The sequence below is a fragment of the Pipistrellus kuhlii genome, unplaced genomic scaffold, assembly GCF_014108245.1.
Source record: "Pipistrellus kuhlii isolate mPipKuh1 unplaced genomic scaffold, mPipKuh1.p scaffold_m20_p_21, whole genome shotgun sequence".
Classification (NCBI taxonomy): Eukaryota; Metazoa; Chordata; class Mammalia; order Chiroptera; family Vespertilionidae; genus Pipistrellus; species Pipistrellus kuhlii.
The window spans coordinates 12,732,210-12,759,701 of NW_023425520.1; the positions used below are offsets into that span (position 1 = coordinate 12,732,210).

Consider the following 27,492-nt stretch of genomic DNA (forward strand, 5'->3'; position numbering starts at 1 on the left):
TCCCGCACGCCCCCTACTGAGGATGAAGCACAAAACCCAGGTATTTGACCTGACACAGAATCAAACCATGACCTCCTGGTTCATAGGTTGATGTTCAACCACTGAGCCATGCAAGCCGGCGACCTGCTTAATTTTTTAGAGCGATGGAGTTCTCCCAAGTTCTCTGCTGAGCCTCTCATGGTGCCATTGCTGGTAGCCAGTTTTGCCTGATTAAAGCTGTCCTAACAGGCCATTTCACGGAGCAGTCACTGCTGAGGATGGCAGAGCCACTGAACACAAAAGGCTGTGTGATTGAACTAATATTTGATACCATTAGTATGCAAACATCATTTATAAACAACCCAGTACAAAATAGTAGAGGACCTGAATAGACATTTCTCTGAGGAAGGTGTCCAGATGGCCAATAAGCCCATGGAAGGATGCTTAGCAAAGTCACATTCCAACCACAGTGAGGTACTGCTCCGTGCCCATTAGAACAGCTGTTATCAAAAAAAAACAAAAGCAAAAACGGGGAGCTAGCATTGGTGTGGCCGTGTGAACACGGGGGCTGACGCATTGCTGGCTGGAAATCACACGATGCCGTCCTGTGGAAAACGGTGCACGCACTCAGAGCATGAGACATGCGACCACAGGGTCCAGGGATTGTGCTCCGAGGTCTAGTCCACAAAAACTGAAGGCAAGTACTCGGTTACTTTCCCTCTGACATTCACAAAAGCGTCATTCACCCAAACATGGAAACGTCTCGAATATTCATTTGCAAATGAATGGGTAAACAAAGGGGTCTGTCTATACATACCATGGAATGCTATTCAGCCTGAAAAGGCAATGAAATTCTGACACATGCCACAACATGGATGGGCCTCCAAAACATGTGGGTGAAATTATCCAGGCACAAAGGACAGACACGGTCTAAGTCCATCTCTCCAAGGTCCCAAGAGGAGGCAGGAGTCAGGTGTACAGGCAGGTGGAATCGAGTCTCTCGGGCTGGGCAGAGGAGGGGGGCAGTCCCCAGAGAACAGGTGCAAAATAGTGACAATTGCCAGCTTAGTGAGAGCCTAATGTCACTGAGCTGTATGCTTAAAAACAGTAAGTGGGAAAACGGGAAAGGTAAATTTTGTTATGTGTATTTTACCACAATTTTTTAAAAATCTGATTGATTTAAAAAATAATAATAATAATTGTAAATTGTAAAAGGACAAGGAGAAAGGAGTGACCTCGAACCCTTACTCCGCATTCTCAAATGCATTGTCTGTCCCCCAGTTCTTTGGGGGGATCATCACCTTGAAGAAGGCACATGCATCCTATGTGGTGACACGCGTGCTTTTCTTGTTCAAGGTACGAGACACGACTCAGGAACCATGTGGACGACTATCATTTATGAAGGAGCCAAAATCCACGCGAGGCCTGGTGCACCAAGCCATCTGCAACCTGAACATCACCCTGCCTGTCTACATCAAGGTACCGCAGAGGCCCCGCCCCGCGTGCGGCGACGGGGAGGAGGGCGAGGGGGGATTATCTGCAATTCGGAACCTGCACAAGCAGAGGCAACACTTGTAGCAGTCATTTTGGATTCCCTGTCAATTTGTAATTTTCCATGGAAGTCAGAAAAAAAGGAGCTCTACCTTATTTCATATCCAGTTCATTGTTATGAAAAAATTTCTATGAACACATATTGGATACGGAAGACAGAAACTTTTAATTTAAGATTTAACTTTTTAGACTAGTTTTTAAAAAGCAAATAACTGACTTCGTCTTGGGACCACGCTGGGGCCTCTGGCACCCAAACCTGGGCCCAGCTCATAGGTGGGTTCTAAAGAGTGCACGCAGAGCAACCTCGTGACATTCCGTCTAGTTGCTAAAATAATTACCTGTTCCTTTTATTTTTATTTTTTAAATATGTTTTTATTGATTCCAGAGAGGAAGGGAGAGGGAAAAAGAGAGAGAAACATGGATCGGCTGCCTCCTGCACACCCCACACTAGAGATGGAGCCCACAACCTGGTCATGTGCCCTGACTGGGAACCCAACTGTGACCTCCTGGTTCATAGGTCAACCACTGAGCGACACCAGTCAGGCATTACCTGTCCATTTTATAACCTGTAATGTTTAGGAGTATCAAATTAGTTTTTCAACTATTTTAACATGCTTAATATACAAAGTATTTCCATGTTGTAAGGAGCAGATTTGAAATATTGTTGAAAAGGAAACATTCATTAATTCCTGCTCCAGGTCTAGCTACATCTGGATATAACTCTACAGGCAAGCCTCTTCCAGGTGCAGATTATCTGTGATTACTCTTGCTTATACAGAAACTAGAAGCCAAAATTCATGCAGTTGGGGGGAGGAAGGGGAGTGTGCGCAAGGGAGAGTCTTTCAGCCTGGACTACTCCCTCTCACAGTCCAGGAGCCCTTAGGGAATGTCCAGCTGATGTCTTAGGCCCACTTCCCGGGGAGCAGGCCTAAGCCGTCAGCTGGACATCCTTAGTGCTACCGTGGAGATAGGAGAGGCTCCCGCCACCGCTGCTGTGCTAGCCAGCTGTGAGCCCAGCTTCTGGCTGAGCAGCACTCCCCCTGTGGGAACGCACTGACTGCCAGGGGGCAGCACCTGCATTGAGTGCCTGCCCCCTGGTGGTCAGTGTGTGTCATAGTAACTGGTCGGTCCACCATTCGGTCGATTTGCATGTTAGCCTTTTATTATATAGGATATTCTTGATTACTCTATCAAACCAAAGGAGTCAACTGAATGAATTTTTACATTGGGGATAACTTTTTTATTTAAAAATATTTTAACCAGTAGCCCTTCCTCATGGAAGCCCACCCAGCCATGCTTTGTGGCTGCAGCCACGAGTCAGTGAGTGTGCCCCAGAGCGGGGACAGGGTGCAGAGTGACGTGAGCCCTGGTGGAAGGAATATATTTAAAGTCCTACATTGGACTCCACAAAACAAGCACTGCCTATACTGCTTTTCACCTGCTGGTCTGTTTTCTGTAACAAATGATTCCTGTAAATAGAGATCAGTCAGGTAGAAAAGCTCACGGCATTGTGTGCAGCATTGCAACTTCTTATTTGATAAAAATAAATCTGACTTTCCTATGAAGATAATGAGCTCTGGCTCTGTGGCCAGTGAGCCTTCAGTGTGCTGTGAAGAAAGCATTTACTCTATTTATTTTAATATTTCTATTGATTTTTTAGAGAGAGTCAAGGAGAGAAAGAAATGTCTATTGGCTGCCTCCTGCATGCCCCCTGCTGGGGATTGAGCCCGCACACCTGGGCATGTGCCCTGACGGGGATGGAACTGGAAACCGTTTGGTTCACGGAACGACGCCCCACCATCTGAGTCAGGGCAAGGGCTCACTGACTCACCGTCACGTTTGCCGCGTCAGACACAGGTGTGATGCTGTGACGGCCCAGGGGGCTCTCTAGTTTAGCAGTAACGAAAACAAAAGTATGAAGAGCCAGACAGCATGCGTCAGAATCTGCTGGCGGCTACAGCCCTGAGCTCTGGCATGCTGCCTGTGTGCCAAGGTGATGGTCGTCAGACACTGCTCTGTGGCTCTCAGCCCGTCCAGCCAGTGGTGTGCCCTCCAACCCATCAATGTCTGGCTGTGAGGCTGCGGTGACCGAGCGAATGAAATGAGTATCTTGGTGATTTGGTCCTTTGTGTTGGTGCGTTTAAGCCAGCCCCTTTAGCCTGGTGCCTATCTCCTGTGGCCGTTAGGAACCGTCAGCGTGCCCTGGCCGAGTGCCGCCTGTTCGCGCCGGGAGGGTCTTAACCTCTTCTCCTAAACGCTCTGCTCTTTTCCCTCCCGCATGGTGGCTGGCGAAGGAGTCCGAGTCAGATCAGGAGCCGGAAGAAGAGGTAATTGTGTGACCCTGTCCCTTGTTAAGGGCTGTGTGGTTGCCTGACCCAATCAGAGCGCCGGTGACCTGTGTTCTCAGGCTGTGCCCACTGCCTGAGCCAGCGTGAGGACAGGCGCGCTTCTCTGGGAACATTGCCCTGTCTTTGCCATAATGCCTATTTCTCTACCCGCCGCTGGAGCCCACACCACTATCTGATGGTTCTCCAATGCTGCTGGCAGGTGCCCGGGGCCGTTACTTGCCTCTAACAGGCAGGACCCCGCAGCTACCAGCTGGTTTCCAGGGCTGTCTTACCTGAGACGCCACCCGCTGGGACACTCCAGGATGTGTGCTCCGTACACGTGTCCTCGGGTCCCAGCATTTCCGCAGCTTCATTTCTGTAACACGTGTGCCTTTCTCCAAGTCAGGCACTGACCAGAGCTCCACAGGCTTCTGAGTTAAAGGGGTCTTATGGCCAGAAAGTTTGAGAACCACTGAGACAAAACTATGGTACGTGTAGCTGGCCCATCAGGTGATGACAATGCGGGGGCAGGTAGTGCACGCGAGCCTGTGGGCGGGGCCTCCCATGCCCAGCAAAGCGGGTGGCCTCCCGCCACAGGGAGGCAGTGCAGCTCCGAGCCCGTGGAGAAATAGCCGTGCCAGTCACACCTGCTCCTGCAGTTCCAGCTGGTGTGTGTGTCCCTTGTAGAAACGCCCCAGCGTTACCATGGAAATGACAGGGACCACTGCAGCAGCCTTCCACTTTCCGAGGAACATACGGGTCCTGTCTCTAAGACAAGTGCAGTTGTTAGTAGTTGCACATAAATGTTTTCAAATACACTTATTTTTAATTTATTCTGATGGATTCAAAATGCAAAAATCGGAAGAAAAATGTAATACATGCCCTTGTACCCACCCGCTGAACATGTAAGGCCTTATCGGTCCAGAGAAGCCCTAAGTCCACTTTTGTCATGGACACTCTGGCTGCAGGCAAGGCAGGAGGGGGTATAGTCACAGACACACGGGAGCCTGTGGACAGACTGAGGTCTTCTCCCTCCACCATCCAGTCACTGCATCTCCCATCCACATCCCTCCCGTGCCTCGTGACTCGGCCCCGGAGCTGGTGGGAGGAGGCTGTGCACCTCTAGCCGAGCAGTGCAGTTAGGAGCCACCTAGCCATCCCCTGGTGCGCCTTCCCCACGCTGGACAGTTCCTCTTGCTGTCTCAGGACCTGTAGGCGATCAGTGCATTCTGTCCAGGAATTGTCCTGTGGCTTGTAATGACTGTGTCCGTGGAACGTGCCACCTGGCATGAGATTTGTGCTGCACTAAGTGGACACATTGACTGCCTGTTTCCCTCTCTCCCTGGCCTTTTCCTGGTAAAAGTGCATTTCTGATTCACGCACTGGGTCCCATCTTCCCTGGAAAAACGTGAGAAAGCGCTCCCCATCCACAGTATCTAGATTAGTTCTTTCATAGCTTGGATAAGAATCATGGAAACTGTCATGAGGAAGTGCAGCCAAGGCTCCTTGCCCAGTGCACGGGGTCCCCACATGCACGGGGTCCTCACACGTGTGATTATGACAGAGCTCAGAGCTGAGGTGGGGAGGGAGATGGGGAGAGACAAGACGCTGTTGTAACCATTCAATTTATGTGTGTTTTCTTTCAGATTGATGTGACATCGGAAAAAAGTAAGATTTTAAAAAACTTAACTTTGTTTGAAAGCTGATTAAAGACATGCAAGCTAGTGGCTGTTACTAACACTGTAATCGTCATGTTTTATATTCTGAGTCATCATTAACATACATTTAGAAAAGCTCGGCCAGTTAAATGATAGAGACATCTAACTGGGACTTAATTAGTGGAGAAGCACTGTGGTTCTCCGCTTACGCGTCCGTTCTCTGTGACACCCTGCTCCCCACTGCGCCCGCTTGTTGGAGGCCCGCCCTGTCTTCCCCCCCCCCCCCCATTACTGCTCCATCATCACCTCACCTGTACCCCCGACCGACAGCACCACTCTGCCAGCCAGCACTGACCCCGAGAGCTCCTGTTTCTGTGGCTGCACCTGCGAAAGCAATGCTGTCTCACAGCTCACCGCGCCCTCCCCGCTTGCTCCCTCCTCTCCCCTCCCCCACTGTGGTGAAGCAGCCGGCCGCCAGCTGTAGGGCTGGGCCTGGGCTCTTGGGAGAGCTTTCCAGGAAAAGAGCCATAGGTTCAAACAGTGAACCTCCCGGGATTTCTGTCACAAAGCTGGGTTATGAGGGAGCTCTTTCCACACAAGGATGCGGGTCCCCAAACCACCCAGCGCGGAGAGAAGCGGTGTTCGGCCTGCGCCCAGCCCTCACCGGAGCCGCGGCACGCCAGCCTTACAGGTCTCCGGCCTGTTTCTGGCAGTTTGAGCTTCTTGTGCAGAAGAACCTACATTTTTTAGTTTTTAGGTTTTTTTTAATATATTTTTATTGATTTCAGAGAGAAAGGGATAGGGAGAGAGAGAAACATCAATGATGAGAAAGAACCATTGATTGGTTCTGCACACCCCTACTGTAGATGGAGCCCACAACCTGGGCATGTGCCCTGACCTCCTGGTTCATAGGTTGGTGCTCAACCACTGAGCCACGGCAGCTGGGCAATTTTTTAGGTTTTATTTATGTATTTATTTTTGCTTTTCTGCCCCAGATGCTTCAGAAGAAAATTTATTTTTCTAATGTTCATTCATTTTAAGATTTACTTTGATTAGCTATATTTCGGGGTGGTGTTTCCAAGAGGAGAAAAGCTAGAGTCCTGCTAATGTGGTCATCTGGCCCCAGCAGTGCAATTCAAACAGCTCTCTGAGCACGCAGTGCACGTCACCGCCTACTTACAGACTGCTGTTCATGAATCTCCTCACCCTGTGTTAAATCAGTAGTTGGGTCTAGGATTGAAACTCTGGATGTTTTCATTGGCTTATATTTGAGCAAATCTATATTGGTACAAATTATTTTAATATCTTTTTATAAATGCATATTCACAGAGACTATCTCCTCAACAAATACTGATTTTTTTCAAAAGAAGGCACTTTTCATTTATTAAAAAGATGATAGGTTATGTTGCCTTCATTAATTTTTTGTTTTTTAAATAAATTTTTACTGATTTTAGAGAGCAAGAGAGAGGGAGAGAGAGAAACATCAGTGATGAGAGAGAACCACGGGTCGGCTGCCTCCTGCACGCCCCACACTGGAGATCAAGCCCACAACCCGGGCTTGTGCCCTGACCAGGAATGGAACCATGACCTCTTGGTTAATAGGTCAATGCTCAGCCACTGAGCTACGCGAGCCAGGCAGTTTTCTTTTTTAAAGAGATTTCATTTTGCTCCCACTTTCCTATTCAGAACCACTGTGTTCATTTAAAAGGACAGTTTGTTTCTTGGACACAAACTCGGGGATTAAAATTGAAGCCAAGCATTGGGCTCAATCGTGATGAAGAAAAGCTACCACGTTCTGTAAAGCCTGTGCCCTCCCCGGCCCCTTCAGTGTTGTGACTGTTTTAAGTTTTCAAATATAGACTGATGTTTGGTTATATTTTAGTTTACAGATGGTTATTAAATAACAGGCCCCTGGGTATAAAGTAGTGTCCCTGGGAGGCGCAGAGGAGGCGCCATCCTTGGCCGTCCCTGAGCAGGCCCGGAGGGCTCCCCCTGCTGGGCCCCCCCCAGCCTCACCAGCAGCAAGTGCTTGGTGGCAGGGTGACGGAGCTTCCCACAGTGGGTTCAGCCGTCTGTCTCTCCTGACCACCTCCTGCCTGCCTCTGCTCTTCCCGGCCTCCGCTTTGCATGGAAATAACTTGGCTTACACAGCTGTGCGTGTCCGTGTGCGTGTCTCCGACTGGGGTTGCTATGCATCACGTTTTAACTATGGACTCACACAGATGTTTCCTCACCATGGTGGTTTTTGTGGTTTTTCTTTCTTTTCCTTTCTTCCCCTCCTTGGTCTGTCCTGTAAGTGTCTGAACAAGGAGGCGGCTCCGAGGACGGGCCGGGCCTCTCACCCAGACCATGTCTCACTGTTAGGTGTGCATTTCCTTAGCCGAAAAGCCGGTTTGCAGCGGATGCAGAGACTCGGGGTGTAGTCATTGTGTGGCCGAACGGAGCTGGTTCCAGATGCGTGCGTTCAGAGGCGCACCCTGAGTTTTCTACCAGCTGGCTTTCTGCCAGAGGAAATGAACTTAGCAGTTCCTGATGCTGCTTCCCTTCCTCCTTTTATTTTTCTTTCCACATCCATCTGTGCCGTCTGAACAATCTTGAGATGCCTCCGTGTGCTATCCCCACCTGTCTCTGTGTTGGTTTGTGACGCCGGTGGCGCGTGCCGATGGCTGGTTTCAGCCTGATGTACGTGTGGCTGTGCTGCGAGTGCAGAGTGAAGCAAGTTATTTCCTGCTCGTTTCCTTTCAGTCCCCTGAGCCTCGCTTTGCTTTGTCTCCTGAGACCTCGTGGATCCGCCACCCCGCCCATTTTATTGTCCCTCCCACCACGCCAGGAAGACCCCGTGTCCTTGGTCCTGGTTACATTTGCCAATTTCTTGTCTGATTTCCATTTTACTTCCAATGCTTTCCATGCATATCCAAGATGATGAGACAGAGTCGACAGAAACATCTGTCCTGAAAAGCCAGCTGGTTACTGAGGCCCCAGCCCTGGCGAGCCCGGACCTGCTCTCGGACGTCTCTGAGATGAAGCAGGGCCTGCTGAAGATGAGCGCCCTGCTGACCACAGACGTGGCCGACAGGGTGGGGCCGCTCAGGGACAAGGAGCCGGCTGGGCCCGCCCCGGAGGAGCCGGGGGAGCCCTTTGAAATCGTGGAGAAAGTGAAGGAGGACTTAGAGAAGGTGAACGAGATCCTGAGGGGGGGGTGCTCAGAGGGGCAAGGCCGTGAGCTGGGGCCCCAGCTGGAGAGGGAGCTGCCGGACGAGGAGTGGGTAGTTGTCAGCGATGAGGAGATAGCGGAAGCCAAACAGAGGGCACCCCTGGAGGCCCCCGAGGCCCCCTGTGTGGAAGTTAGACTAGCCAGGGAGACCCCAGCTCAGGGCCAGAAGGATGCCACGGGGCTGGTAAACTACCTCATTGAGGACCTGAGCTCCTACTCGGCCTCTCCCGAAGGGGCCCCGCGGCCAGGGCGCCCCACGGCCGGGGACCGGCATGCTAGAAGCCAAGGGAAGGCTGTTCCCCGAGATGGGACGCAGAGGACGCAGAAGGAGCACAAGCCGGGCCTGGGCGTGAAGAAGCCAGTGCGAAGGAAGCTGACAGAAAGCCTGAAGCAGAGAGAGGAGGGCTCGCAGGCCGGCACAGGAAAGCCGGGGCTGGGGAAGGGCAGTTCAGAGGAATCCGTGGAGGAGGACACGGAGTTAGCTCCGGAGCCGCTGCCCACGGGAAAGGCCACGTCTCCGTTGGTGGAAGAGACGCCCATTGGCTCCATCAAGGACAAAGTGAAGGCCCTTCAGAAGCGGGTGGAAGATGAGCAGAAAGGCCGAAGCAAGTTGCCCGTCAGAGCCAAGGGCAGAGAAGAGGTGCCCCGGAGGACCAGCCCCAGGCTGCCACCAGCCGCCTCGCCCTCTCTGAAATCCGACAGGCGGGCACCTGCCCCCCCGTCCTCCAAGGCAGACAGACACTCTTCCCTCGCCGCCTCCGCCAAGTCTGACCGGCATCCGCCCACGTCACCACCGAGTAAGACAGACAGACACTCGCCCGTGTCTCCCTCAACGAAAAACGACAGATACTCGCCCACCTCTTCCACATCGAAAACCGACAGACACCCCCCTGCATCCTTGTCAGGTAAAAACGGGAAACGCTCACCGGTGTCACCTTCAGGGAGGACAGACAGACACCCTCCTCTGTCACCATCGGGAAGGACGGATAAGCATCCGCCCGCATCTCCTGGGAGGACAGACAAGCGCCTGCCGGTGTCTCCGGCGGCCAGAACGGAAAAGCACCCGCCAGCGCCGGCCCCTGGGAGGGCTGAGAAGCGCCTCTCGGCGACCCCGGCTGGGAAAGCAGAAAAGGCAGCCCCCGTGTCCCCCACCTCGAGGACCGAGCGCATCGAGGAGACCATGTCTGTCCGGGAGCTGATGAGGGCCTTTCAGTCGGGGCAGGACCCGTCCAAACACAAGGCTGGACTCTTTGAGCACAGATCCCCCAAACCAAAGCAGCCGCAGGAAAAGGGCAGGGCCCGGGCAGAGAAAGAAAAGGGGCCGGTGCCAGCCCAGAGAGAAACCCAGAAAAGCGAGAGTCCGGCCCCCCAGCCAGGCCAGAGGTTCCCGGGAGCTGTGGCCACAGGCACCTCGGGGCCGAGAGAGGACGCCACGGGAGAGAAGGAGCTGGTGTCTGGCCACAGGGTGCCGCCACCTGCGGGGCAGGCCCTCGGGGAGGAGCTGGACGAGCGGAGCAATGGGGACCCCCAGATCAGCCCCGACCGCCGAACCTCCACCGACTTCTCGGAGGTGATTAAGCAGGAGCTGGAGGACAATGCCCGGTACCAGCAGTTCTGCCACCGGGAGGAGCCGGAGCCGGCGGAGGCGCAGCTGGTCCCGGAGCAGGTGCTCACCAGCCCCTTCCCCAGGGCCTTCCAGCCGGAGCCGGATAGCGGGGAACTGCTCCCGGGCCTGGCCTTCCGCCTGGACGGCAGTTGGGAGAACCTGCGGCAGGAGGGGGCGGTGGGGTCCCCGTGTGGCAGCCTGATGGAGGGGACCCCGCAGGCCAGCTCAGAGGAGAGCTACAAGCATGAGGGCCTGGCCGAGACTCCCGAGACCAGCCCAGAGAGCCTTTCTTTCTCACCAAAGCGGAGCCAGGAGCAACTGGGGAAGCGCAGGGAAACTGCCCTCTTAGACACAGACACGCCTTCGGGTGAAGAGCAGTCCTCCACCAAAGACACTCCCGACGGTGCCCGAGAGCCTGGAGTGGCTGTCACCGGGGGCTCTGAGCCCACGGCCAGGGGTGTGAAGGAAGCCACCCCGGACCTTCCCAGAGAGACGGATCCCACCCCCGGGGGCAGCGACCTGGGCTGCTGCGCTGTGTCCCCCTCAAAGAAGGCGCCTGCCCCTCTGACTGAGGACGTGCCCTGTGAGGACGGCCCACCTGCCCACGAGACATGGACTGAGCCCCAAGCTCAGAGACCCACAAGCCCTGGGCCCTCGCCGCCCGAGGCCCCTGTGAGGACTGGCCAGGCCCAGGCAGCCCCCCGCAGCCCCCCAGGCCTGGAGCTGCCCCTCCGTCAGCCAGACACCGAGGTCCTCAGCCCTGGGGCCGACGAGTCCCTGGCGGTGAGCCACCAGGACTCCCTGGAGGCCAGCCCTGTGCTGGAGGACAATTCCTCCCACAAAACCCCAGACTCCCTGGAGCCCAGCCCCCTGCGGGAGTCCCCGTGCCGGGACTCCCTGGAGGCCAGCCCCGTGGAGCCGGAGGCGAAGGCCGGCGGCTTCCCCGGCCGCTCTCCTCTCCCGGCCGCTGTCGCCAGAGCGGAGCTCCTCGCCGAGGGCGTCTCCGTGCGGGCCCGGCTGCTCCGCGACCCCGACGGCAGCGCCGAGGATGACAGTCTGGAGCAGACCTCCCTCGTGGAGAGCTCAGGGAAGAGCCCCCTGTCCCCCGACACCCCCAGCTCCGAAGAAGTCAGCTACGAGGTCACCCCCAAGGCCTCAGACGCAAGCCCCCCCAAACCAGCTGTGATTCATGAATGCGTAGAGGAGGACATGGAAAATGGGGAGAGAAAGAGGTTCACGCCTGAGGAGGAGATGTTTAAAATGGTCGCCAAGATCAAGACCTTTGACGAGCTTGAGCTGGAAGCCAAGCAGAAGAGGGGCCACCGGAGAGAGCCGGAGCCCGAGGGCTCTTCCTCCTCCTCCCAGCCCGACACCGAGCGTCCGGCTGACGGGCCGCGCGCAGGGGACAGGCGTGATGTCCCTGTGGTGGTGACTGCCGGAAGCAGGACCACCTCCTCCTCCTCGGAGAGCGAGCCGGAGCTGAGGCTGCCGAGCGTGGGTGCCGCCCCAGGCCTGCTCCCGGAGCCCGTCATCCACGTGCAGCCGCCGTCCCCACTCCCGTCCAGCGTGGACTCCAGCTCCAGCCCCGAGGAAATGGCCTTCCAGCCGAGCGCCTCCAAGCAGTACACGTTCAGGGTGAGCGAGGATGCGCAGGGGCCCGGGGAGTCGGGAGAAGAGGCGTGCACATCTCCCCTGCCCGAAGGCAGCCAGGTGGGTCCCCACGGGGGCCCGCACCCAGCTTCTGATGGCCTGAACAGAGATGCTGACCAGCCCCAACTCTGCATGGGCCTCGGGTGTGAAGCGGGGAGCCCAGGCAGCTTGGCCTCGCCTAGCCCCTCAGGCCCCAGTGGCACCCCCCATGCTGAGGTCCGCGAGGAGCTGGCTTGCCGGGAGGAGCCATCAGCCCCGCAGGCCCCGGAGGAGAAGGCCTCCGAGGGAGAGGCGTGCCACGTGTCTGCAGTGGCATCTCCAGGAGCTGTGCTCCCCAGTGAAGGCTCTTCCTCTCCGCCCTCTGGGCCTGGTGGTCCAGCATCTGAAGGAAAAGGTTCCGATGAAGACATCTCTGCATCTCTCACCACAGAAACAAAGGCCGCAGGATCTGGCCACACTCCCAACAGGCTCTCCAGGGCCTGTCCCACGCTCGCTGCCGCCATCACCACTCACACAGACACACTGTCCACAGACAGTCCAGGCTCTGACCGAGCCGAGACTGAGGACATCTGTGACCTTCAGGTCACCAGCCCATATGAAAACGTTCCTCCCCAGTCTTTTTTCTCCAGCGAAGAGAGCAAAACCCAGACAGAGGCGAGACACTCGAGTTTTCACTCGGCAGAAGTGTATTCTGTGACCATCACGTCCTCTGTGGAAGTGGTGACGGAGGCCAGCTCCTCCCGGGCAGCTGTGTCAAGCAGAGAGTTCAGTTTTGAGGGCCAGAGCATGGAGGTGGAATCCACTCAAGAAAGCACCTCGTGGGAGACGCAGTCGGTTGGCGCCCCTGTGTCCGTAGGGCCCCCGCTGCCCTGCACCTCTGCGGTCCCCAACGAGCACGTGAGCACAGTCGTCATCACCACCAGCCACGTGGACTCGGATTCCTGGAGCGAGATCCGCGAGGATGACGAAGCCTTCGAGGCCCGCGTGAAGGAGGAAGAGCAGAAGGTGTTCGGTCTGATGGCGGAAAGGCAGTCCCAGGGCACCACCCCGGACACCACGCCCGCTCGGACCCCCACCGAGGAGGGGACCCCAACCGGTGACCAGAACCCCTTCCTGTTTCAGGAGGGCAAGTTGTTTGAGATGACCCGGAGCGGCGCCATCGACATGACCAAGAGGTCCTACGCGGATGACGGGTTTCACTTTTTCCAGATCGGGCAGGAGTCCCTCTCTGAGTATGCGGCAGGAGGCGGGGCTGCCGCCGAGCCCGCAGGGACGGAGACACCGGCTCCGACACCGGCACTTTCAGAATCAAAAGACACAGATGAGGCTGACTTGCTTCCTGATGACCTGAGTGAGGAGGGCGAGGGAACCCCGGCTTCAGATGGCCACTCTCGCTCCCCAGCGGGGATCCCAGCCTCTGTGGACACATCGGTTGCCTCTGTGGGTGCCGAGGACCTGCCCCCTGTGACCAGGGGCGCCACGCCGCCTCCGCCCGCTGTCCAGGTCCCAACGGATATCGCCACAGCCACTGGGTCTGGATTCTCAGGACAGGACAGCGGCTCTCCTGACTCCTCCCCAGAGGAGCAGAAGTCAGTCATTGAGGTCCCCACGGCAGCCGCAGAAAGTGTGCCTCCTTCTGGGAGCCAGTCCCAGGTCCTGGTCCGGCCCGGGCCCCCTGCCGCCCCCGCCCCGGCCCCCACAGAGGAGAGCCTGCTGCCCAGCCCAGGCGACGACAGGAGAGAGCAGGAGACAAAGCCCAAGTCTAAAATCCCCGTGAAGGCGCCCCCCCAAACAGCGGGGCTGCAGCCTTTGCATCTGACCGCCTCCCTGCAGAAGACAGAACCGCCTCAGGGACAGGACGTGCCAGGCAGGGCCACAGACGACAGGGGCACCTCTGGATCAGATGCCAGTCCTTTGGACTCAAAGACCAAAAGTCCAGTGAAAGCAGAAAGCGGGGAGTGGGCAGAGGAGTTCCCGCTCGAGTCCGAGGCCACAGCCTTGAGACCCAAGGTGTTTGCCTCCCGCCTGCCGGTGAAGAGCAGAGGCACCCCATCTCCCTGCAGAGGGCCCCCAAGCCCCACCCGGGAGAGCAGGGAGCACTTCCTTGACCTTTACAGGGACTCCATAGAATTCTTCGAGGAGATTAGCGATGAGGCGTCCAAGCTAGTGGACAGACTCAGCCAGGCAGAGAGGGAGCAGGAGGCAGTCTCGGATGATGAGAGCAGTAGTGCCCTGGACGCCTCGGTGATCGAGAGCCTGCCACCTGCCGAGCCCGAGCGCTCGGGCCCTGAGGACATCTTTGACACCAGGCCCATCTGGGATGAGTCCATTGAGACTCTGATTGAGCGCATCCCTGATGAGAGTGGCCATGACCCCACCGAAGGTATTGCCCTCCGGGGCTCCCTGGGCCCCGCATGTCATGAGCCCCGTGTCGCTGTGTCATTTGTCTGTTTCCTTTGGTGGTTCGAGTCTCGTTTTCTTTAAGCTTTCCGCAGTGGCTCCCGTGTTTGTGTGAGCCCGTCGTGTTGTGTGCTTTCTCTGTATGCTCTTGTCTGTGAAAACAATCTCAAGATTGAGCCATGAGAATGCTGATGGGAACGTGACCACACGGGCCACGGCCGTATCTCATCCGGCCGCTGCACGCAAGCCACACCGGCAGGGAGTTTTGTTGCTCTGCAGGGCCGGGCCCAGCCCCCAGCCCCCAGCCAAGCACTCCTGCTCTTGCACTGAAGTGTATTGGGTTTGTTTTGTAGTATTCGGATCCGTGGCTTTTCTGACCTTTCTGTACTTGAAAATAATTGACACTTAATTTTTGTCATCATCAGGATGCCCTTTGCTCAAGAGGAATTCACATAGGAAATTCCAATTTTGTGGATCTGTTTTTGATTCAGAAAGGTTGGATTTCAGATACTGCTGGTCACAGGTTCACAAACCAGCGTAAGGTAAACTGTGCTTCTCGTTGACGCAGCCACGATTGGAAGCAGCAGACAACAAAACTCCAGCTGTGCATGACTTAGTGACTGTGAGGGCCGGTGGCTCTGAGCTACAACCATGGAAACCATAGACGATGCTGAGAAGTGGCCCCGAGCTTCCGGAATCTCTGCAATAGAGCAGGAGTCTGAAATTTGCGTGATAGGGAACGTCACAACCCCATGATCTAAAATGCTGCCCCTCCGCAATGGTTAAACATGAAGGGAGCATCATAGAATGTGGGGTGATGTAAGAGCTTCCTTTTGGGTAAGCAGACCAAAACTGCCCAAAAGACATACATGCAAACATGTCCCTCACTGCTCTCCCCCGGGGTCACCAAGGCCGAGGCAGGTGTGGTTTCTGGCCAGAAAAGGTCTCAGTCTCTTGTGACCCTCGGGTGGAGGGACCTGTGCTGCGGGAAGCAAGGGGAGGCCCTGACCAATCACGCCGTGCCTGCAGCCCAGTTACGAGCTTGTGGGCATGGGCAGGGGAGGTGACTGTTTGCTGGGGGTAGTGTTCTCGGGTCATTGGAGAGGGGAGCCTGATGCTGGCTAGAAATCACAGCCCTCAGCCTTAGTGCGGGGCTGGTCTCCATTGAAGAGATTGGAAGCACATGGTTTCCATGATGTCTCAGATTTCCTCCCCATTCCATTCCAGAAACCTGGCAAACACACACTTCACATGATGTAAAGGCTAATAGCGCCATTGTGCGACCATCGACTATTTGGACAAGTGACTTCCTCTCTGTGGATGGTCAGTGCGGGAGTCCTCTCCTGGCACAGACAGCCATGGCCGTTCTGTTCTTGACCTTGTGCAGATCAGCAGGATCCACAGGAGCGGATGGAGGAGCGGCTGGCCTACATCGCCGACCACCTGGGCTTCAGCTGGACAGGTAACACGGGCGGCCCACTTTCCAACAAAGCCAGTTGTTGTGAACGGCAGGGCTGCAGCAGCCCAGTGGCGTGAATGAGAAAGTCTCCTTTTTCTTCCCTCGAGGAAGACCCGGAGGAGCAGGGCGGTATTCGCTGCAGGACAGGATGCGGGCGCTCGGGAACCGTCCTGGGAACTGGGGCAGGCCTCTCGCCGCCTCCGGGACTCGAGACAATGGGAGGTTATGGGAGATTCTAAGAACGTACCCCCCACAACACTCCTTTGGAGCTGTGGGTTCCCCACCTTGGGGGACATGGCTGTCATCCTGCGTGTCCTGTGGGACTCACAGGGCTCCTTGTTTTGGACGCCGCCGCTCAGGGTCTTCGTGGAGAACGGCGCTGACGTGGGCTTTGGGTGAACGTGAGGTGCATGTGGCTAAGAAGCACGGACTCTGAGAAGTAGGAGGCCTGAGCGTAGGGATTAAAATGCATGTCCGATAGCTCACGGAGGGAGAGTGAGCTCCAGGCTCCACGTGAGTTACAAGTCAGGGTTCCCTCTTTGCCTGGCTGCACACGGCAAAGCTAGACGGCCAGCCTCTCGCTTTCTTTTATTTCTTTTCCTTTTTTTGGTATGACTTCCTCTCGTATCACCTATGACTATCTGATTGAAACAGATGGTGTAAAGTTAATGTTTGTCTTTAAGTTTCTTAAAGATTTGGTGATAAATAGGAGTCCAAAATCCCATACCATAGATAATCAGTAATATGCAATAAATGCCTCAAAGCAGAAAGAAGAGCCATTTTCTTTAAAAATTGATCAGATTTATTTGAGAAATTCAGAGGAAGGCAGGGCAGCAAATATCCCTGGTTGACTTATTGAGTAGATAACATTCAGAATTACTTTATCTCGTTTTCTTCTTATTTTATTTATTTATTTATTTATTTATTTATTTATTGTTGATCCTCACCAGAGGATATTTTTCTATTGATTTTGGAGAGAGAGGGAGGGAGTGGGGGAGGAGGAAGGGGAAAGAGAGAGAGAAAGAGGGAGGGAGAGAGAGAGAGAGGGAGAGAGAGGGAGAGAAACATGGATGTGAAAGAGATTTAGTTGCTTGCCTCCCACAAACAGCAGACTGGGACCAGCGATCAAACCTGCAGCCCATGTAGGTGCCCTTGAGCAGGAATCCAACCTGGGACCCTGTGGTCCATGGGCTGACCTCTAACGACTTAGCAACACCAACAGGGCTGTTTTGTTTCTTAGATTTCTATGAACATACATATTAAATATAATATCATTAGACATATTGAAAAGTAAGACCCTACTACCATACACGGTGGTATGAAAATGAAAAGTAAAAAAGTCTCTCACCTACATCTGGTCCTCTGACATCAAGCCCCAAAGGTCTACTGGGACATCTTCATGCATTTAGGAGGCCAATGCCTTATCCATTAGGCTACTGGGGCTTCTGTTCTTCATGCATTTAGAAAACAGGCAGTGCTCACATGTATGCCTCTTACTTAAAAAAGCAAATTTTACTTAAATTGCATAAATAGTCCATCACCAGAGATGAGCGTCCAGCTCGTGCTTTTAAATGGCCATTTAGTTCTGTTGTGGAGATGCAGCAACTGCCAGTGCTGTTCACTGCGGGGCATGTTGTTGTATCCTGATAATGTGATCAGTATGCGTGCACTGGGATATTTTTGTGAGCATAGCTCGAGGGCACATGCTGGGAGCGGAATTGTTGGGTAAAACGTGTGTGTGTGTGTGTGTGTGTGTGTGTGTGTATGAATATATTTCCACTGATTTCAGAGAGGAAGGAAGAGAGAGAAATGTCAGTGATGAGACAGAATCATTGGTGGGCTGCCTCCTGCACACGCCCCCACCACACACACCCCGGCCCAAGGATCCAGCCTGCAGCCCAGGCATGTGCCCTGACCGGGAATTAAACCGTGATCTGCTGGTTCATAGGTCAATGCCCAATCAGCTGGGCTACATTTCTAATTCTGGAAGATACTGGCACATGGCCCTTTCAAGCAGACCTCTCATTGCACATGCACACCCCTCAGAGCACAGGCATCCACGCAGAATGCCAGTGTAGACCAGGGCAAGTCTTCCTAGACCGTTACTTATACAGCATCAAATCAGAGAGAGAAACTTATTCAGCTACCGTCCTATGGCCACAACCAGTGTTTACCCAAGTGAAATGTGAGAACAGGAATTACAGTTCTTAAGACGTCTGTCACCAAATGATGACAAGGGCGAGAAATAGTCCGTGTCTCCTGTTTCAGTGATTTATTGCCCATTGTGTTGGTTAAGAGTAGGAGTCGGTACTAATGGTCTTATCCACATTTTGGAATTAACCGGGACCACATTACACTTACTTTGTCACCATAGCCTCAAACCTATTTCCACCAGGACGGAGAACAATTCTAGATGCGGCCTTAGGAAAGTCTATAACTAGCGTTAGAAGGACAAAGGTGTGTGTGCCTCGTGCTCCTGTGTGGGGTCAGAGTCCCGTCACGGCAGTGCGGAGAGCACGCCCGCCCAGAACCCGGCGGGCGTAGGAGCGCCAGCGCTGAGGCTCCCGCTCACCGCCGGCGGCATCTCTTCCAGAACTGGCCAGAGAGCTGGACTTCTCTGAGGAGCAGATCCACCAGATCCGCGTGGAGAACCCCAACTCCCTGCAGGACCAGAGTCACGCGCTGCTCAAGTACTGGCTGGAGCGGGACGGGAAGCTCGCCACCGGTAGGTGGGCTCGGGCAGGACCGGCCGGGGTGCAGCAGCTCATGTCCCACACGGGCCTTCCTGCCCGCAGGTCGCGTCACATGATAGGTGCCGAGTGCACCTGCCACCCACAAGAACATGGGCAGCGTTCTGAAGCCTCCTAAGACCCCTGTGGCCAGCACCACCGGGCGGGGGGACCTGAGGGAGGAGAGCGGCAGCCCAGGCTGCTAGCAGGGATGCTACTTGTTAAAATATACTCTATTGATTGCAGAGAGAAAGGCAATAGAGAGAGAAACGTCAGTGATGAGAGAGAATCATGGATCGGCTGCCTCCTGCACGCCCCACACTGGAGATCAAGCTTACAACCCAGGCCTGTGCCCTGACCGGGAATTGAATCGTGACCTGGTTTCTAGGTCAACGCTCAACCACTGAGCAATACCGGCCAGGCAGTGATGTTATTAAAGTCCTGCATTTTCTAATACTCATCTTTTATTGTAGTGACTGTGCCTCTTGCTGCCCCTCACAGTACTGCTGAGTAACTCTCAGGGGTGGGGGTAAAGAGATACTTGCCCAGTGCTGTGGGTGACCATCTACCTCGGCAGTCACATTCATTCCCACCCTCACTTGTCTCAGGGGCCGCTTCCCGGAGCGTCTCCAGAGCTGCAGCCAGAGTCCCGTTATTCACCTCCATCACCTCCATCTGGGAGCCTCTGCAGGATTTCCCCGATAAAAAGAGGGACCCGGTTCCCTCAGTGGACTTGACTTTCAGAGAGCCAGCAGACACTTTTCTTGTGATGAGTATATCCCAGGCCTAGGTGGGATGTGCCAAACTGAAAAGTCTTTGGTGTTTCTCGTAAGCTCAGAATTGACGGGGTCCTGTCCGTCCTGGCAGTTCTCCGGGGAGGCTGTGCCCAGGCTGGCTCACACTTCTGCTTATCTACTGTTGTCTTTGTGCTTTTTTTCACAAATAACATTTTTTGGACTTGCTGTTTCCTGAACAAACACCAACATTTCAGTAAGGCAGCCAAATGAAGGTGGTTTTTAAAAGAGCGTGCTCACGTGCAGTAATGCTTTTCTGTCCTGCCCCAGACGCCAGTCTCATCGAATGCCTCACCAAGATCAACCGCATGGACATTGTGCATCTCCTGGAGACCAACACGGAGCCGCCCCTGGAGCGCACCAGCCACAGCTACGCTGAGATAGAGCAGACCATCACGCTGGACCACAGCGAAGGTCAGGCAGCACGTGTGTGCCTGCGAGTGCCTGCGTGTGCCTGCATGTGCCTGTGTGACTAATTCAAGCCGCTGGGCTACTGTCTTGTCAAGGGGAGGCCTTGCAGTGGTGCTCGCACGCTCTTGCTGCCCTGAGGGCCCCGCACATTGGAGGTGCCGCGCTGTTCATTCCTTGTTAACGCATCAGAGTCTCAGCGTGGCTGAAGGCAACGCCATCCGCTGTGTGGCTTAAAGCGGAGGTCGCCCTCTGTCCTGCAGACAGGAGGCCCGGGGGCGCCTCCTCCCGCCCTGTCCCCCTCACCATTCTCAGGCAGGAGGCCCCTCAGGCTCAGCTCAGCAGCCCTCCCTCCCAACCGCCATCTGCTGGCCACCACCTCAGCACTGGGTTTCAAGGTGGCTTTTAAGGGGACAGACATTCTGTCCACCCGGCCATAGACCGGGATGACCCCAGTGCTTCCCCTCAGGGCCACGTCTTTCCGCCAGCTCAGTGCCACATCTGCGCTGTGCCCACGAGTCAGTGCCAGTCTCCGTGGCCCCACGGCCCCTCTCCTGGGGAAGCTGCCCTGACTTCACCTTCTGCTCCGGACCCACCGGGCTTCAACCCACTGGCACCAAGTCCCAAGTTTATTACCAAGTCCAGGCAGCTCCCTCTGCCCCTCTACTCTCTACCCCCTCCTCTCTGTCCTCCCCCTCCTCTCCTCTCTATACCCTCCTCTCTGTCCTCTCACTCCTCTCTGTCCTCCCCTACTCTCCATCCTCCCCCTCCTCTCTATACCCACCTCTCTGTCCTCTCCCTCTTCTCTGTCCTCCCCTCCTCTCTGTCCTCCCCCCTCTCTGTCCTCCCCTCCTCTCTGTCCTCCCCCCTCTCTGTCCTCCTCCTCCTCTACTCTCTACCCTCTCCTTTCTGTCCTCCCCTCCTCTCTGTCATCCCCTTCCTCTACTCTCTACACCCTTTTCTCTGTCCTCCCTCCTCTCTGTCCTCTCCCTCCTCTCTGTCCTCCCCTCCTCTCTGTCCTCCCTCCTCTCTGTCCTCCCCTCCTCTCTGTCCTCTCCCTCATCTCTGTCCTCCCCCCTCTCTGTCCTCCCCCTCCTCTCTGTCCTCTCTCCTCTCTGTCCTCCCCTCCTCTCTATCCTCCCTCCTCTCTGTCCTCTCCCTCCTCTCTGTCCTCTCCCTCCTCTCTGTCCTCTCCCTCCTCTCTGTCCTCCCCTCCTCTCTGTCCTCCCCTCCTCTCTGTCCTCCCCCCTCTCTGTCCTCCCTCCTCTCTGTCCTCTCCTTCATCTCTGTCCTCCCCCCTCTCTGTCCTCCCCCCTCTCTGTCCTCCCCCTCCTCTCTGTCCTCCCCTCCTCTCTGTCCTCTCCCCTCTCTGTCCTCTCCCCTCTCTGTCCTCCCCTCCTCTCTGTCCTCCCCTCTTCTCTGTCCTCCCTCCTCTCTGTCCTCCCCTCCTCTCTGTCCTCCCCTCCTCTCTGTCCTCCCCCTCCTCTCTGTCCTCCCCTCCTCTCTGTCCTCCCTCCTCTCTGTCCTCCCCTCCTCTCTGTCCTCTCCCCTCTCTGTCCTCCCCCTCCTCTCTGTCCTCCCTCTCCTCTCTGTCCTCCCGCTCAGCCTTCATGCTGCCAACATGGCTCCTTACTTATTCTGAGGGTCAGGCTTTGCATTTCTTAAAAAGAGTAGGAACCGTCGGCCGGGCCAACATGGCTCAGTGGTTGAGTGTTGAACTTTAAACCAGGAGGTCATGGTTCAATTCTTGGCCAGAGCACATGTCCAGGTTGCAGGCTCGATCCCCAGTAGGGGTGTACAGGAGGCAGCCGATCCAGGATTCTCTCTCCTCATAGATGTCTCTCTCTCTTCCTCTCCCTTCCTCTCTGAAATCAGTAAAAGTCTGTTTTTGGGAAATAGGAGCAATCACAAGCAGACACTCATATTCCGTCACTCCATCTCCTGCCTGCGTGACCTCAGGGCTGCAGGCCGCCGCTCTGGTTTGGCGAAGGCCTGGCCTATTGTCCAGTTAAGAGCACCACTCCTGTAGGCCCCTGCTCCCAGCCGGACCTGCTCGCCGCCCGGTGCCTGTGTGATGGCTGTGTCCGCCCGTCTGATAGGCCATCCCTTCGAAGAGCCAATGCCCAGTCTGCTCCCGCTTGGCCCCAGTCAGCTCTCGGGGCACCTCCAAACAGAGTGGCCGCCGCGTGGCCTGTGCCTCACTGCTGTGCACGGTGACTCCTGTGGTTCCCGCGCTCCTGCTTCCCCTTCAGTCCCTTCTGAGGCACAGAGCCAGCCCTTCTTCCCAAACCGCGTCCTTCACCTGTCCCTGCGCTCTGCTCCAGCTTCCCCTGGCTTTCCCCGGCATTCAGCTCAGTCCTCCAGCAGCTCTCACCCTGCAGAGTGTCAGTGACACGAACAGGCCCCCCCCCCCATCCCCCCCCCCGCCCGCCATGCTGCCCTCTGCCTCCCTTCTCAGCCCATGGGTGTCTGCGCACATGCATTCCCAGGCCCCTCCAGGCCCTCCCCATCGCCTTCCCTCCAGGGCCCTGAGCAGGGGCTTCCGGCTGCTTCCCGGCTGTCAGGTGCTCAGTGAATAAATGGGGAGGCCTGTCACGCCTCTGCCAGCCTCCCAGAGCCCTCCACGTCCTGAGAGCTTGAGCTGGCAGGGGCCTCCTGCAGAGTGGGGCGCATGTGGGCGCCCCGAACACTCACAGCCCAGAGTGACCCGCAGAGCGTCCTGGCTGCTGCTGCTGCTCATGCTCACACTCACTCCCTCTGCTCCCGGCATGCCAGCAGCTCCGAGTTCTCCTCCGGCTCCCCCAGGCCCTTCGCTGTGGCCGCCTCTGCCTGGCCCTGGACCCTTCTGCCCAGGCCCACAGGCCCTGCACCTCAAAGGCAGGCAGGTCTGGGTCAGCGTGGCACTTGGACCCCATCCAAGGACGGGCACAGGGTCTCTCAGGAAGGCCTGTGAGCGTGGCCGGGCGTCACGGTGCTCCGGCCGCTGTCCTCCGCAGGGTTCTCGGTGCTGCCAGACGAGCTGCCCGCGCGGCACCAGCAGCCCCATGAGCTCACGGCGTCCAGAGGAGGCGTGGCCTCGCACCCTCCCCTCGTCTCTGACGAAGACCTCTCCGTCGGCTACTCCACGTTCCAGGATGGCACCTCCCGGACGGACGGGGACAGCCCCGCTGGGGGGCACCTCCTCCAGGAGCAGGGGCACGGGGGCCTGGCAGGGACAGGGACGCCCGCGGAGCCCGCTCCGGAGCCACAGCAGCAGTGCTGGTGAGTGTCCTGGGAGCAGTGTGTGGCCAGGGCCCCGTGCAGGCGCCATCCTTCTAACGGCCTGCACAGCCAGGATGAGAGGAGCAGTGCAGTGTGTGACCGGCGTGGTGTGGTGTGTGCACATCTGCCCCAGCCCGTGTCCACCCTGCAGCTAGGATAATTCCTGCTCCTCACTCGTGTCCTGGGGGAGGTTGAGGGCTCTGCTGGGAAAGCGTGGTTTGCACTGAGATTCCTTCCGTGGGAGCACGGCGGCCCGGGGTGGCGGGCTGGTGGGGAGGGGGCCCCCCGGCTCCCGCACAGCCATGTGGCTGAGGGGCAGCACAGACCCTCACAGGAGGGAGGACGGCATCAGGGCCATCAGGCCGGGAGGGTCCCAAGGACAGGAGCATCGGGAAGGAGAGAGCAGAGCAGGCTGGCCCTCTACAGGCCGAGACAGCGGCCCGGGCCCGACACGTCCAGCAGGCATCGGGACGAGCACAACAGCAGGGGTGAGGAGGAGGCAGGAGAGGGGGGGCCCAGGCAGGGAGCAGAGGCAGAGTGAACACGCCTTTAAAAGGAGCCAAAACAGCAGAGAGCCCTCTCCCTGGGAATGGGGGCGGCTGAGGTCACGCCAGAGTCACGCCCCTCCGGGCAGTGGGAAAAGCTTCCACGTCAACAGATCTTTCTGTCACATCGTGGTTTCCCGGAAGTAAGCGCCTCTCTGCATTTACCTCCCGGTACCCACGTTCTCACGGGGTGTTTTAATTGCTTCTCACAAATTTTACCAAATATTGATTCTTGCTACACAAGCCTCATTGCCTGCAGACCTCTGTGAGGGAGACCTTCTCCTCTCCTCACTCCACCTCCCATTAGCAAAGGCGGACGGAGGTGCGTCTGTGCGGGAGGCTGAGGAGGCGGTGACTCGTGTCACCTGTGTGTGCCTTTGGCAAACGCCTTCCCGCCACGCTGCGCCCATGAGCCATCATTCTGCACTGCCATCTCCTTCCAGATGCTCGTGGGCTTTTACTCACATTTCACTTCTAACACACTGAACCTATTGGCCTTCATGACTGTGAAGGTGCGTCCATGCTTCCCTCCAAGGCCCTGGCCTCATCGGGCGGGGCACCTGCTCGCTGTAACCTGGTCTTCCCTTTCAGTGTGACCACTCCGCGGACACCAGGGCCAGACTCCGAGAAGGCCACAGCAGCCCCTGGCTCTCCCAGCAGGACCCCCGAGGAGCACAGGCCCCGCCTGCCGCCCTGGGAGCGGGCAGACTCGCCCCTCGTGCAGGAGCCCGCGGAGCCCAGGGCAGGCGGCTCCCCGAGGAGGAACAGCCTCGTGATCGTGGAGTCAGCCGACGAGCAGCCCCCGGCCTTCGAGAGCCTGGATGAGGACTCGGCGTTTCAAAAGGTGAGCAGCCCGCTGCCAGTCCTGCCAGTGGCAGGCTCTCCCATGGCTCCCAGAGGCTGACGTCACCCCAAAGCCCCCGGGAGGGAGCCCACCCGCCCCGGGTGCACCTCTGTCCTTGTTTATCGGCTCTCAGTTCTCTCCCTTCGCTGTGGCCCACGTGTGTCACTGGAAACCCTTTTGCTGAGAACAAAGAACCGCAGCCGGAACCACACCCTGCTGTGGCTTTTCCCGGTCAGCGGCCTGGGGCCCGCTGTGACGGGGGACAGACTGCCAGGGTGTGGGTGTGGGGGTGCTTGGCAAAGGGACTTCCCACCCGAATGCATTGCTGCTGCCAGATGTGAGCTGCGTCCCGTCCCCTCAGAGCGGGGCGTGGGGACCCGTAGGAATTCACTGACATTTATCCCCCCACGAGGTCTGCATGGCTCCCGCCCCTCACTGCTCCCAGGTCCCTTCCCACAGAACCCTGCCTGCGGGCAGAGGAGAAGCTGCATGTCCAGCAACTCGAGGCGTTCTCCTGCACAAAGTGTGAATCTGTTTGATGCAAATTAAATTGGGTGTTATTTCTCCTTTTAGAATTCAAAAACATTCTTTATGTCCAAGTGTTTTTAAAGCATCTGTGCCTGTCTTAGTGAGGAAGAATGAGTTAGAAAAAAGAATTAAAACTTTCTGGGGAAAAGTACAATAATAATTCAACATGTCTTTGAGCTGCACTTATTGGTCTATTTTACAATACTACTAGAGGCCCATGCCCGACTTCCGGGACCCTCAGGGGCCTTAGCGCTGATTCGGAGGCAGGAAAGGCTCCTGCCTCCTCCACTGCACTGGCCAGCTGTGAGCCCGGCTCCCGGCCAAGTGGCGCCCCCCCGTGGGAGCGCATGACCACCAGGGGGCAGCTCCTGCGCTGAGCATCTGCCCCCTGGTGCTCAGTGTGCATCATAGCAACTGGTCATACCACTGGTCAATTTGCATCCCTGCCGGGACAGGCACAGGGAACCTGACCCATGGGAGCGTCTGCACCCACAGCAGGCATGGTGAGACCGCAGGGCAGTCACTCCGGGGAGGGGCGCCTGTGCCCACACCTGATTTTAGCAGGAGCGAGCGTCCTGGCGGGTGAGAGCACTGGTGTCACCGCAGGCCCTGGCCCGTGGCTCGGTCCAACTGGACGCAGGCTTTCTTTCCGTTCGCGCACAGAAAGCCATGTCCTCTGTGAGCCTGAGCCTCGTGCCCAGGTGTTTGCTCCCTGTTGGCTCAGCCCCAGAGCGCAGTGAGCAGAACCTCCAGGAACACGTGTGGGCTCACGCCGGGCCCCACCGCAGTAACACCCACCTCCCACTTACAGGAGCTCACAGCTGAGCTGGGTGGGCTGGAAGCCAGCTCCGATGAGGAGGCGCTGGTCACCACCAGGGTTGTCCGCCGACGGGTGATCATCCAGGTACTAGCTCAGCCGCACGTCTGGGCAGCGACGCACACAGTGCCTGGGGCAGCCACGGGACAGTTCCCGTGCTATTGGCAGGAATGCCAGTGGCTGCTCCCAGGCAGTGGGGACGCTGTGCCGTCTGTGCCTGCCCTCTGCGCCCGCGTGCCGCCTCTGTCCGTGTGTCTGTGTGTTGAGCTGACCTTGGTCGGAGTCCCTGAGCATGGGGTCGCCTACTTTTCTCTCTGCACACCTCTGTGTCGGCCTCGCCCGCGGTAACGCTTCTCTGCCTGCGCTAACTGGCGCGGTGCCCTCTGGCTGGGAGCCGGGGCCCCGGGGCCTCCGTGACGCAGGCCTGTCTCTGCAGGGAGACGACGTGCCTGACCTGCCCCCAGAAACGGTCACGGAGGAGACGTACGTGGACGAGCACGGGCACACGGTGGTGAAGAAGGTATGGCCCCTCGTCCTCGGCGACGGCCCGCCCCGGTCCTCGGCCCGTCCTGTCGCCCACGGTGCCGTGCCTTCCAGGTCACCAGGAAGGTCATCCGGCGGTTCGTGTCCGCGGACGGCACCGAGCGGGAGGAGGTCACCGTGCAGGGGTCGCCCCAGGAGCCCATCCGCATCGAGGACGGCGACGGCTACTCCAAGGTCATAAAGCGCGTGGTGCTGAGGAGCGACACGCAGCAGTCGGAGGTGAGGCCGGCGAGGCTGAGGCTGACGGCCCCGCACGCTGGGAAGTGTGGCGTGTGACAGGCAGGTGACACGGACAGTGGCGTGGAGAGTAAGTGGTGTGTGACATGGGCGTGTGGTGTGGAGGGTGATGTGGATTATGACGTGGGTGTGTGGCTTGGCATGTGACAGGTCTACGACGTGGGCGTGTCACATGGAGTGTGACACGGGTGTGTGACGTGGCGTGTGACGTGTACAGTGGGACCTGGCCAGGGGATGGCTCCTCACGCAGGCTTGGCGGCACTCGCTCTCCTCCACGGGAGCCAGAGCTCCAGGCAGCCGCTGGGCAGGTGTGCCTCCCGCTCTGCCAGCAGCGTGCGGGGCCTGTGTGCGGTGCCCACAGCAGACGGCCGGCCCGCCTGCCCTCGCAGGGGCCCTTCTCTCGGCCACGCCCGGCCGTCTGCTCCACACGCCCCCCTCTGAGAGACACGGAGGCGCTCTGGAGCCGGGCCCGCAGCTCCTGGCGCCCCAGAGCACTCCTCCCTCCGGCCGCGAGCCCGCCAGGAGGCAGAGCGCATGTCCACCGGCCGAGTGCGGGTGGGCCCGCTGCGCGCCGCACGGGCTCCTGGCGGGTCTCCGAGGGACCACTGGGCGCCAGCTGGCCGAGGACGGACCGCACGCCCAGCCGGGCTGGGCCGGGAGTCCCGGCTGCTGTGCCGGAGCCGTTCTGGGCCGGGGGAGCGCAGCCCGGGGCCGCTGCGCCCTGGCCTCAGGAGCCGCGTCTGTGTCCCTGCCTTAGGTGGCCCTGGCCGAGCCCGGCGCCCTGGGCGAGGCCTCCGGGTTCCAGGCGGAGCCCGTGGAGGGCCGCCGCGTCAGCAGAGTCGTCAAGACAACGGTGGTGCGGGGAGAGCGGATGGAGAAGCAGCTGGGGGACCCCCGCATCGCCCCCGACCTCCCCTCGGCCAAAGACGACTTCGAGCAGGT

The 27,492-nt window shown here is 57.4% G+C and overlaps 1 protein-coding gene across 1 annotated transcript in view; it reads left to right on the top strand.

Moving 5' to 3' along the window:
• The window catches only part of ANK2 (ankyrin 2), a 177,211-nt gene that overhangs the window by 128,580 nt on the left and 21,139 nt on the right, over nt 1-27,492 (top strand). The window contains exons 38-49 of the mRNA XM_045586032.1: nt 1,336-1,458; nt 3,825-3,857; nt 5,504-5,525; nt 8,435-14,368; nt 15,773-15,847; nt 18,438-18,569; nt 19,638-19,781; nt 22,772-23,036; nt 24,173-24,425; nt 26,207-26,290; nt 26,368-26,532; nt 27,308-27,490. Of these exons, the coding sequence (XP_045441988.1) occupies nt 1,336-1,458; nt 3,825-3,857; nt 5,504-5,525; nt 8,435-14,368; nt 15,773-15,847; nt 18,438-18,569; nt 19,638-19,781; nt 22,772-23,036; nt 24,173-24,425; nt 26,207-26,290; nt 26,368-26,532; nt 27,308-27,490 (7,413 nt within the window). The remainder of the gene's footprint in view (nt 1-1,335; nt 1,459-3,824; nt 3,858-5,503; nt 5,526-8,434; nt 14,369-15,772; nt 15,848-18,437; nt 18,570-19,637; nt 19,782-22,771; nt 23,037-24,172; nt 24,426-26,206; nt 26,291-26,367; nt 26,533-27,307; nt 27,491-27,492) is intronic.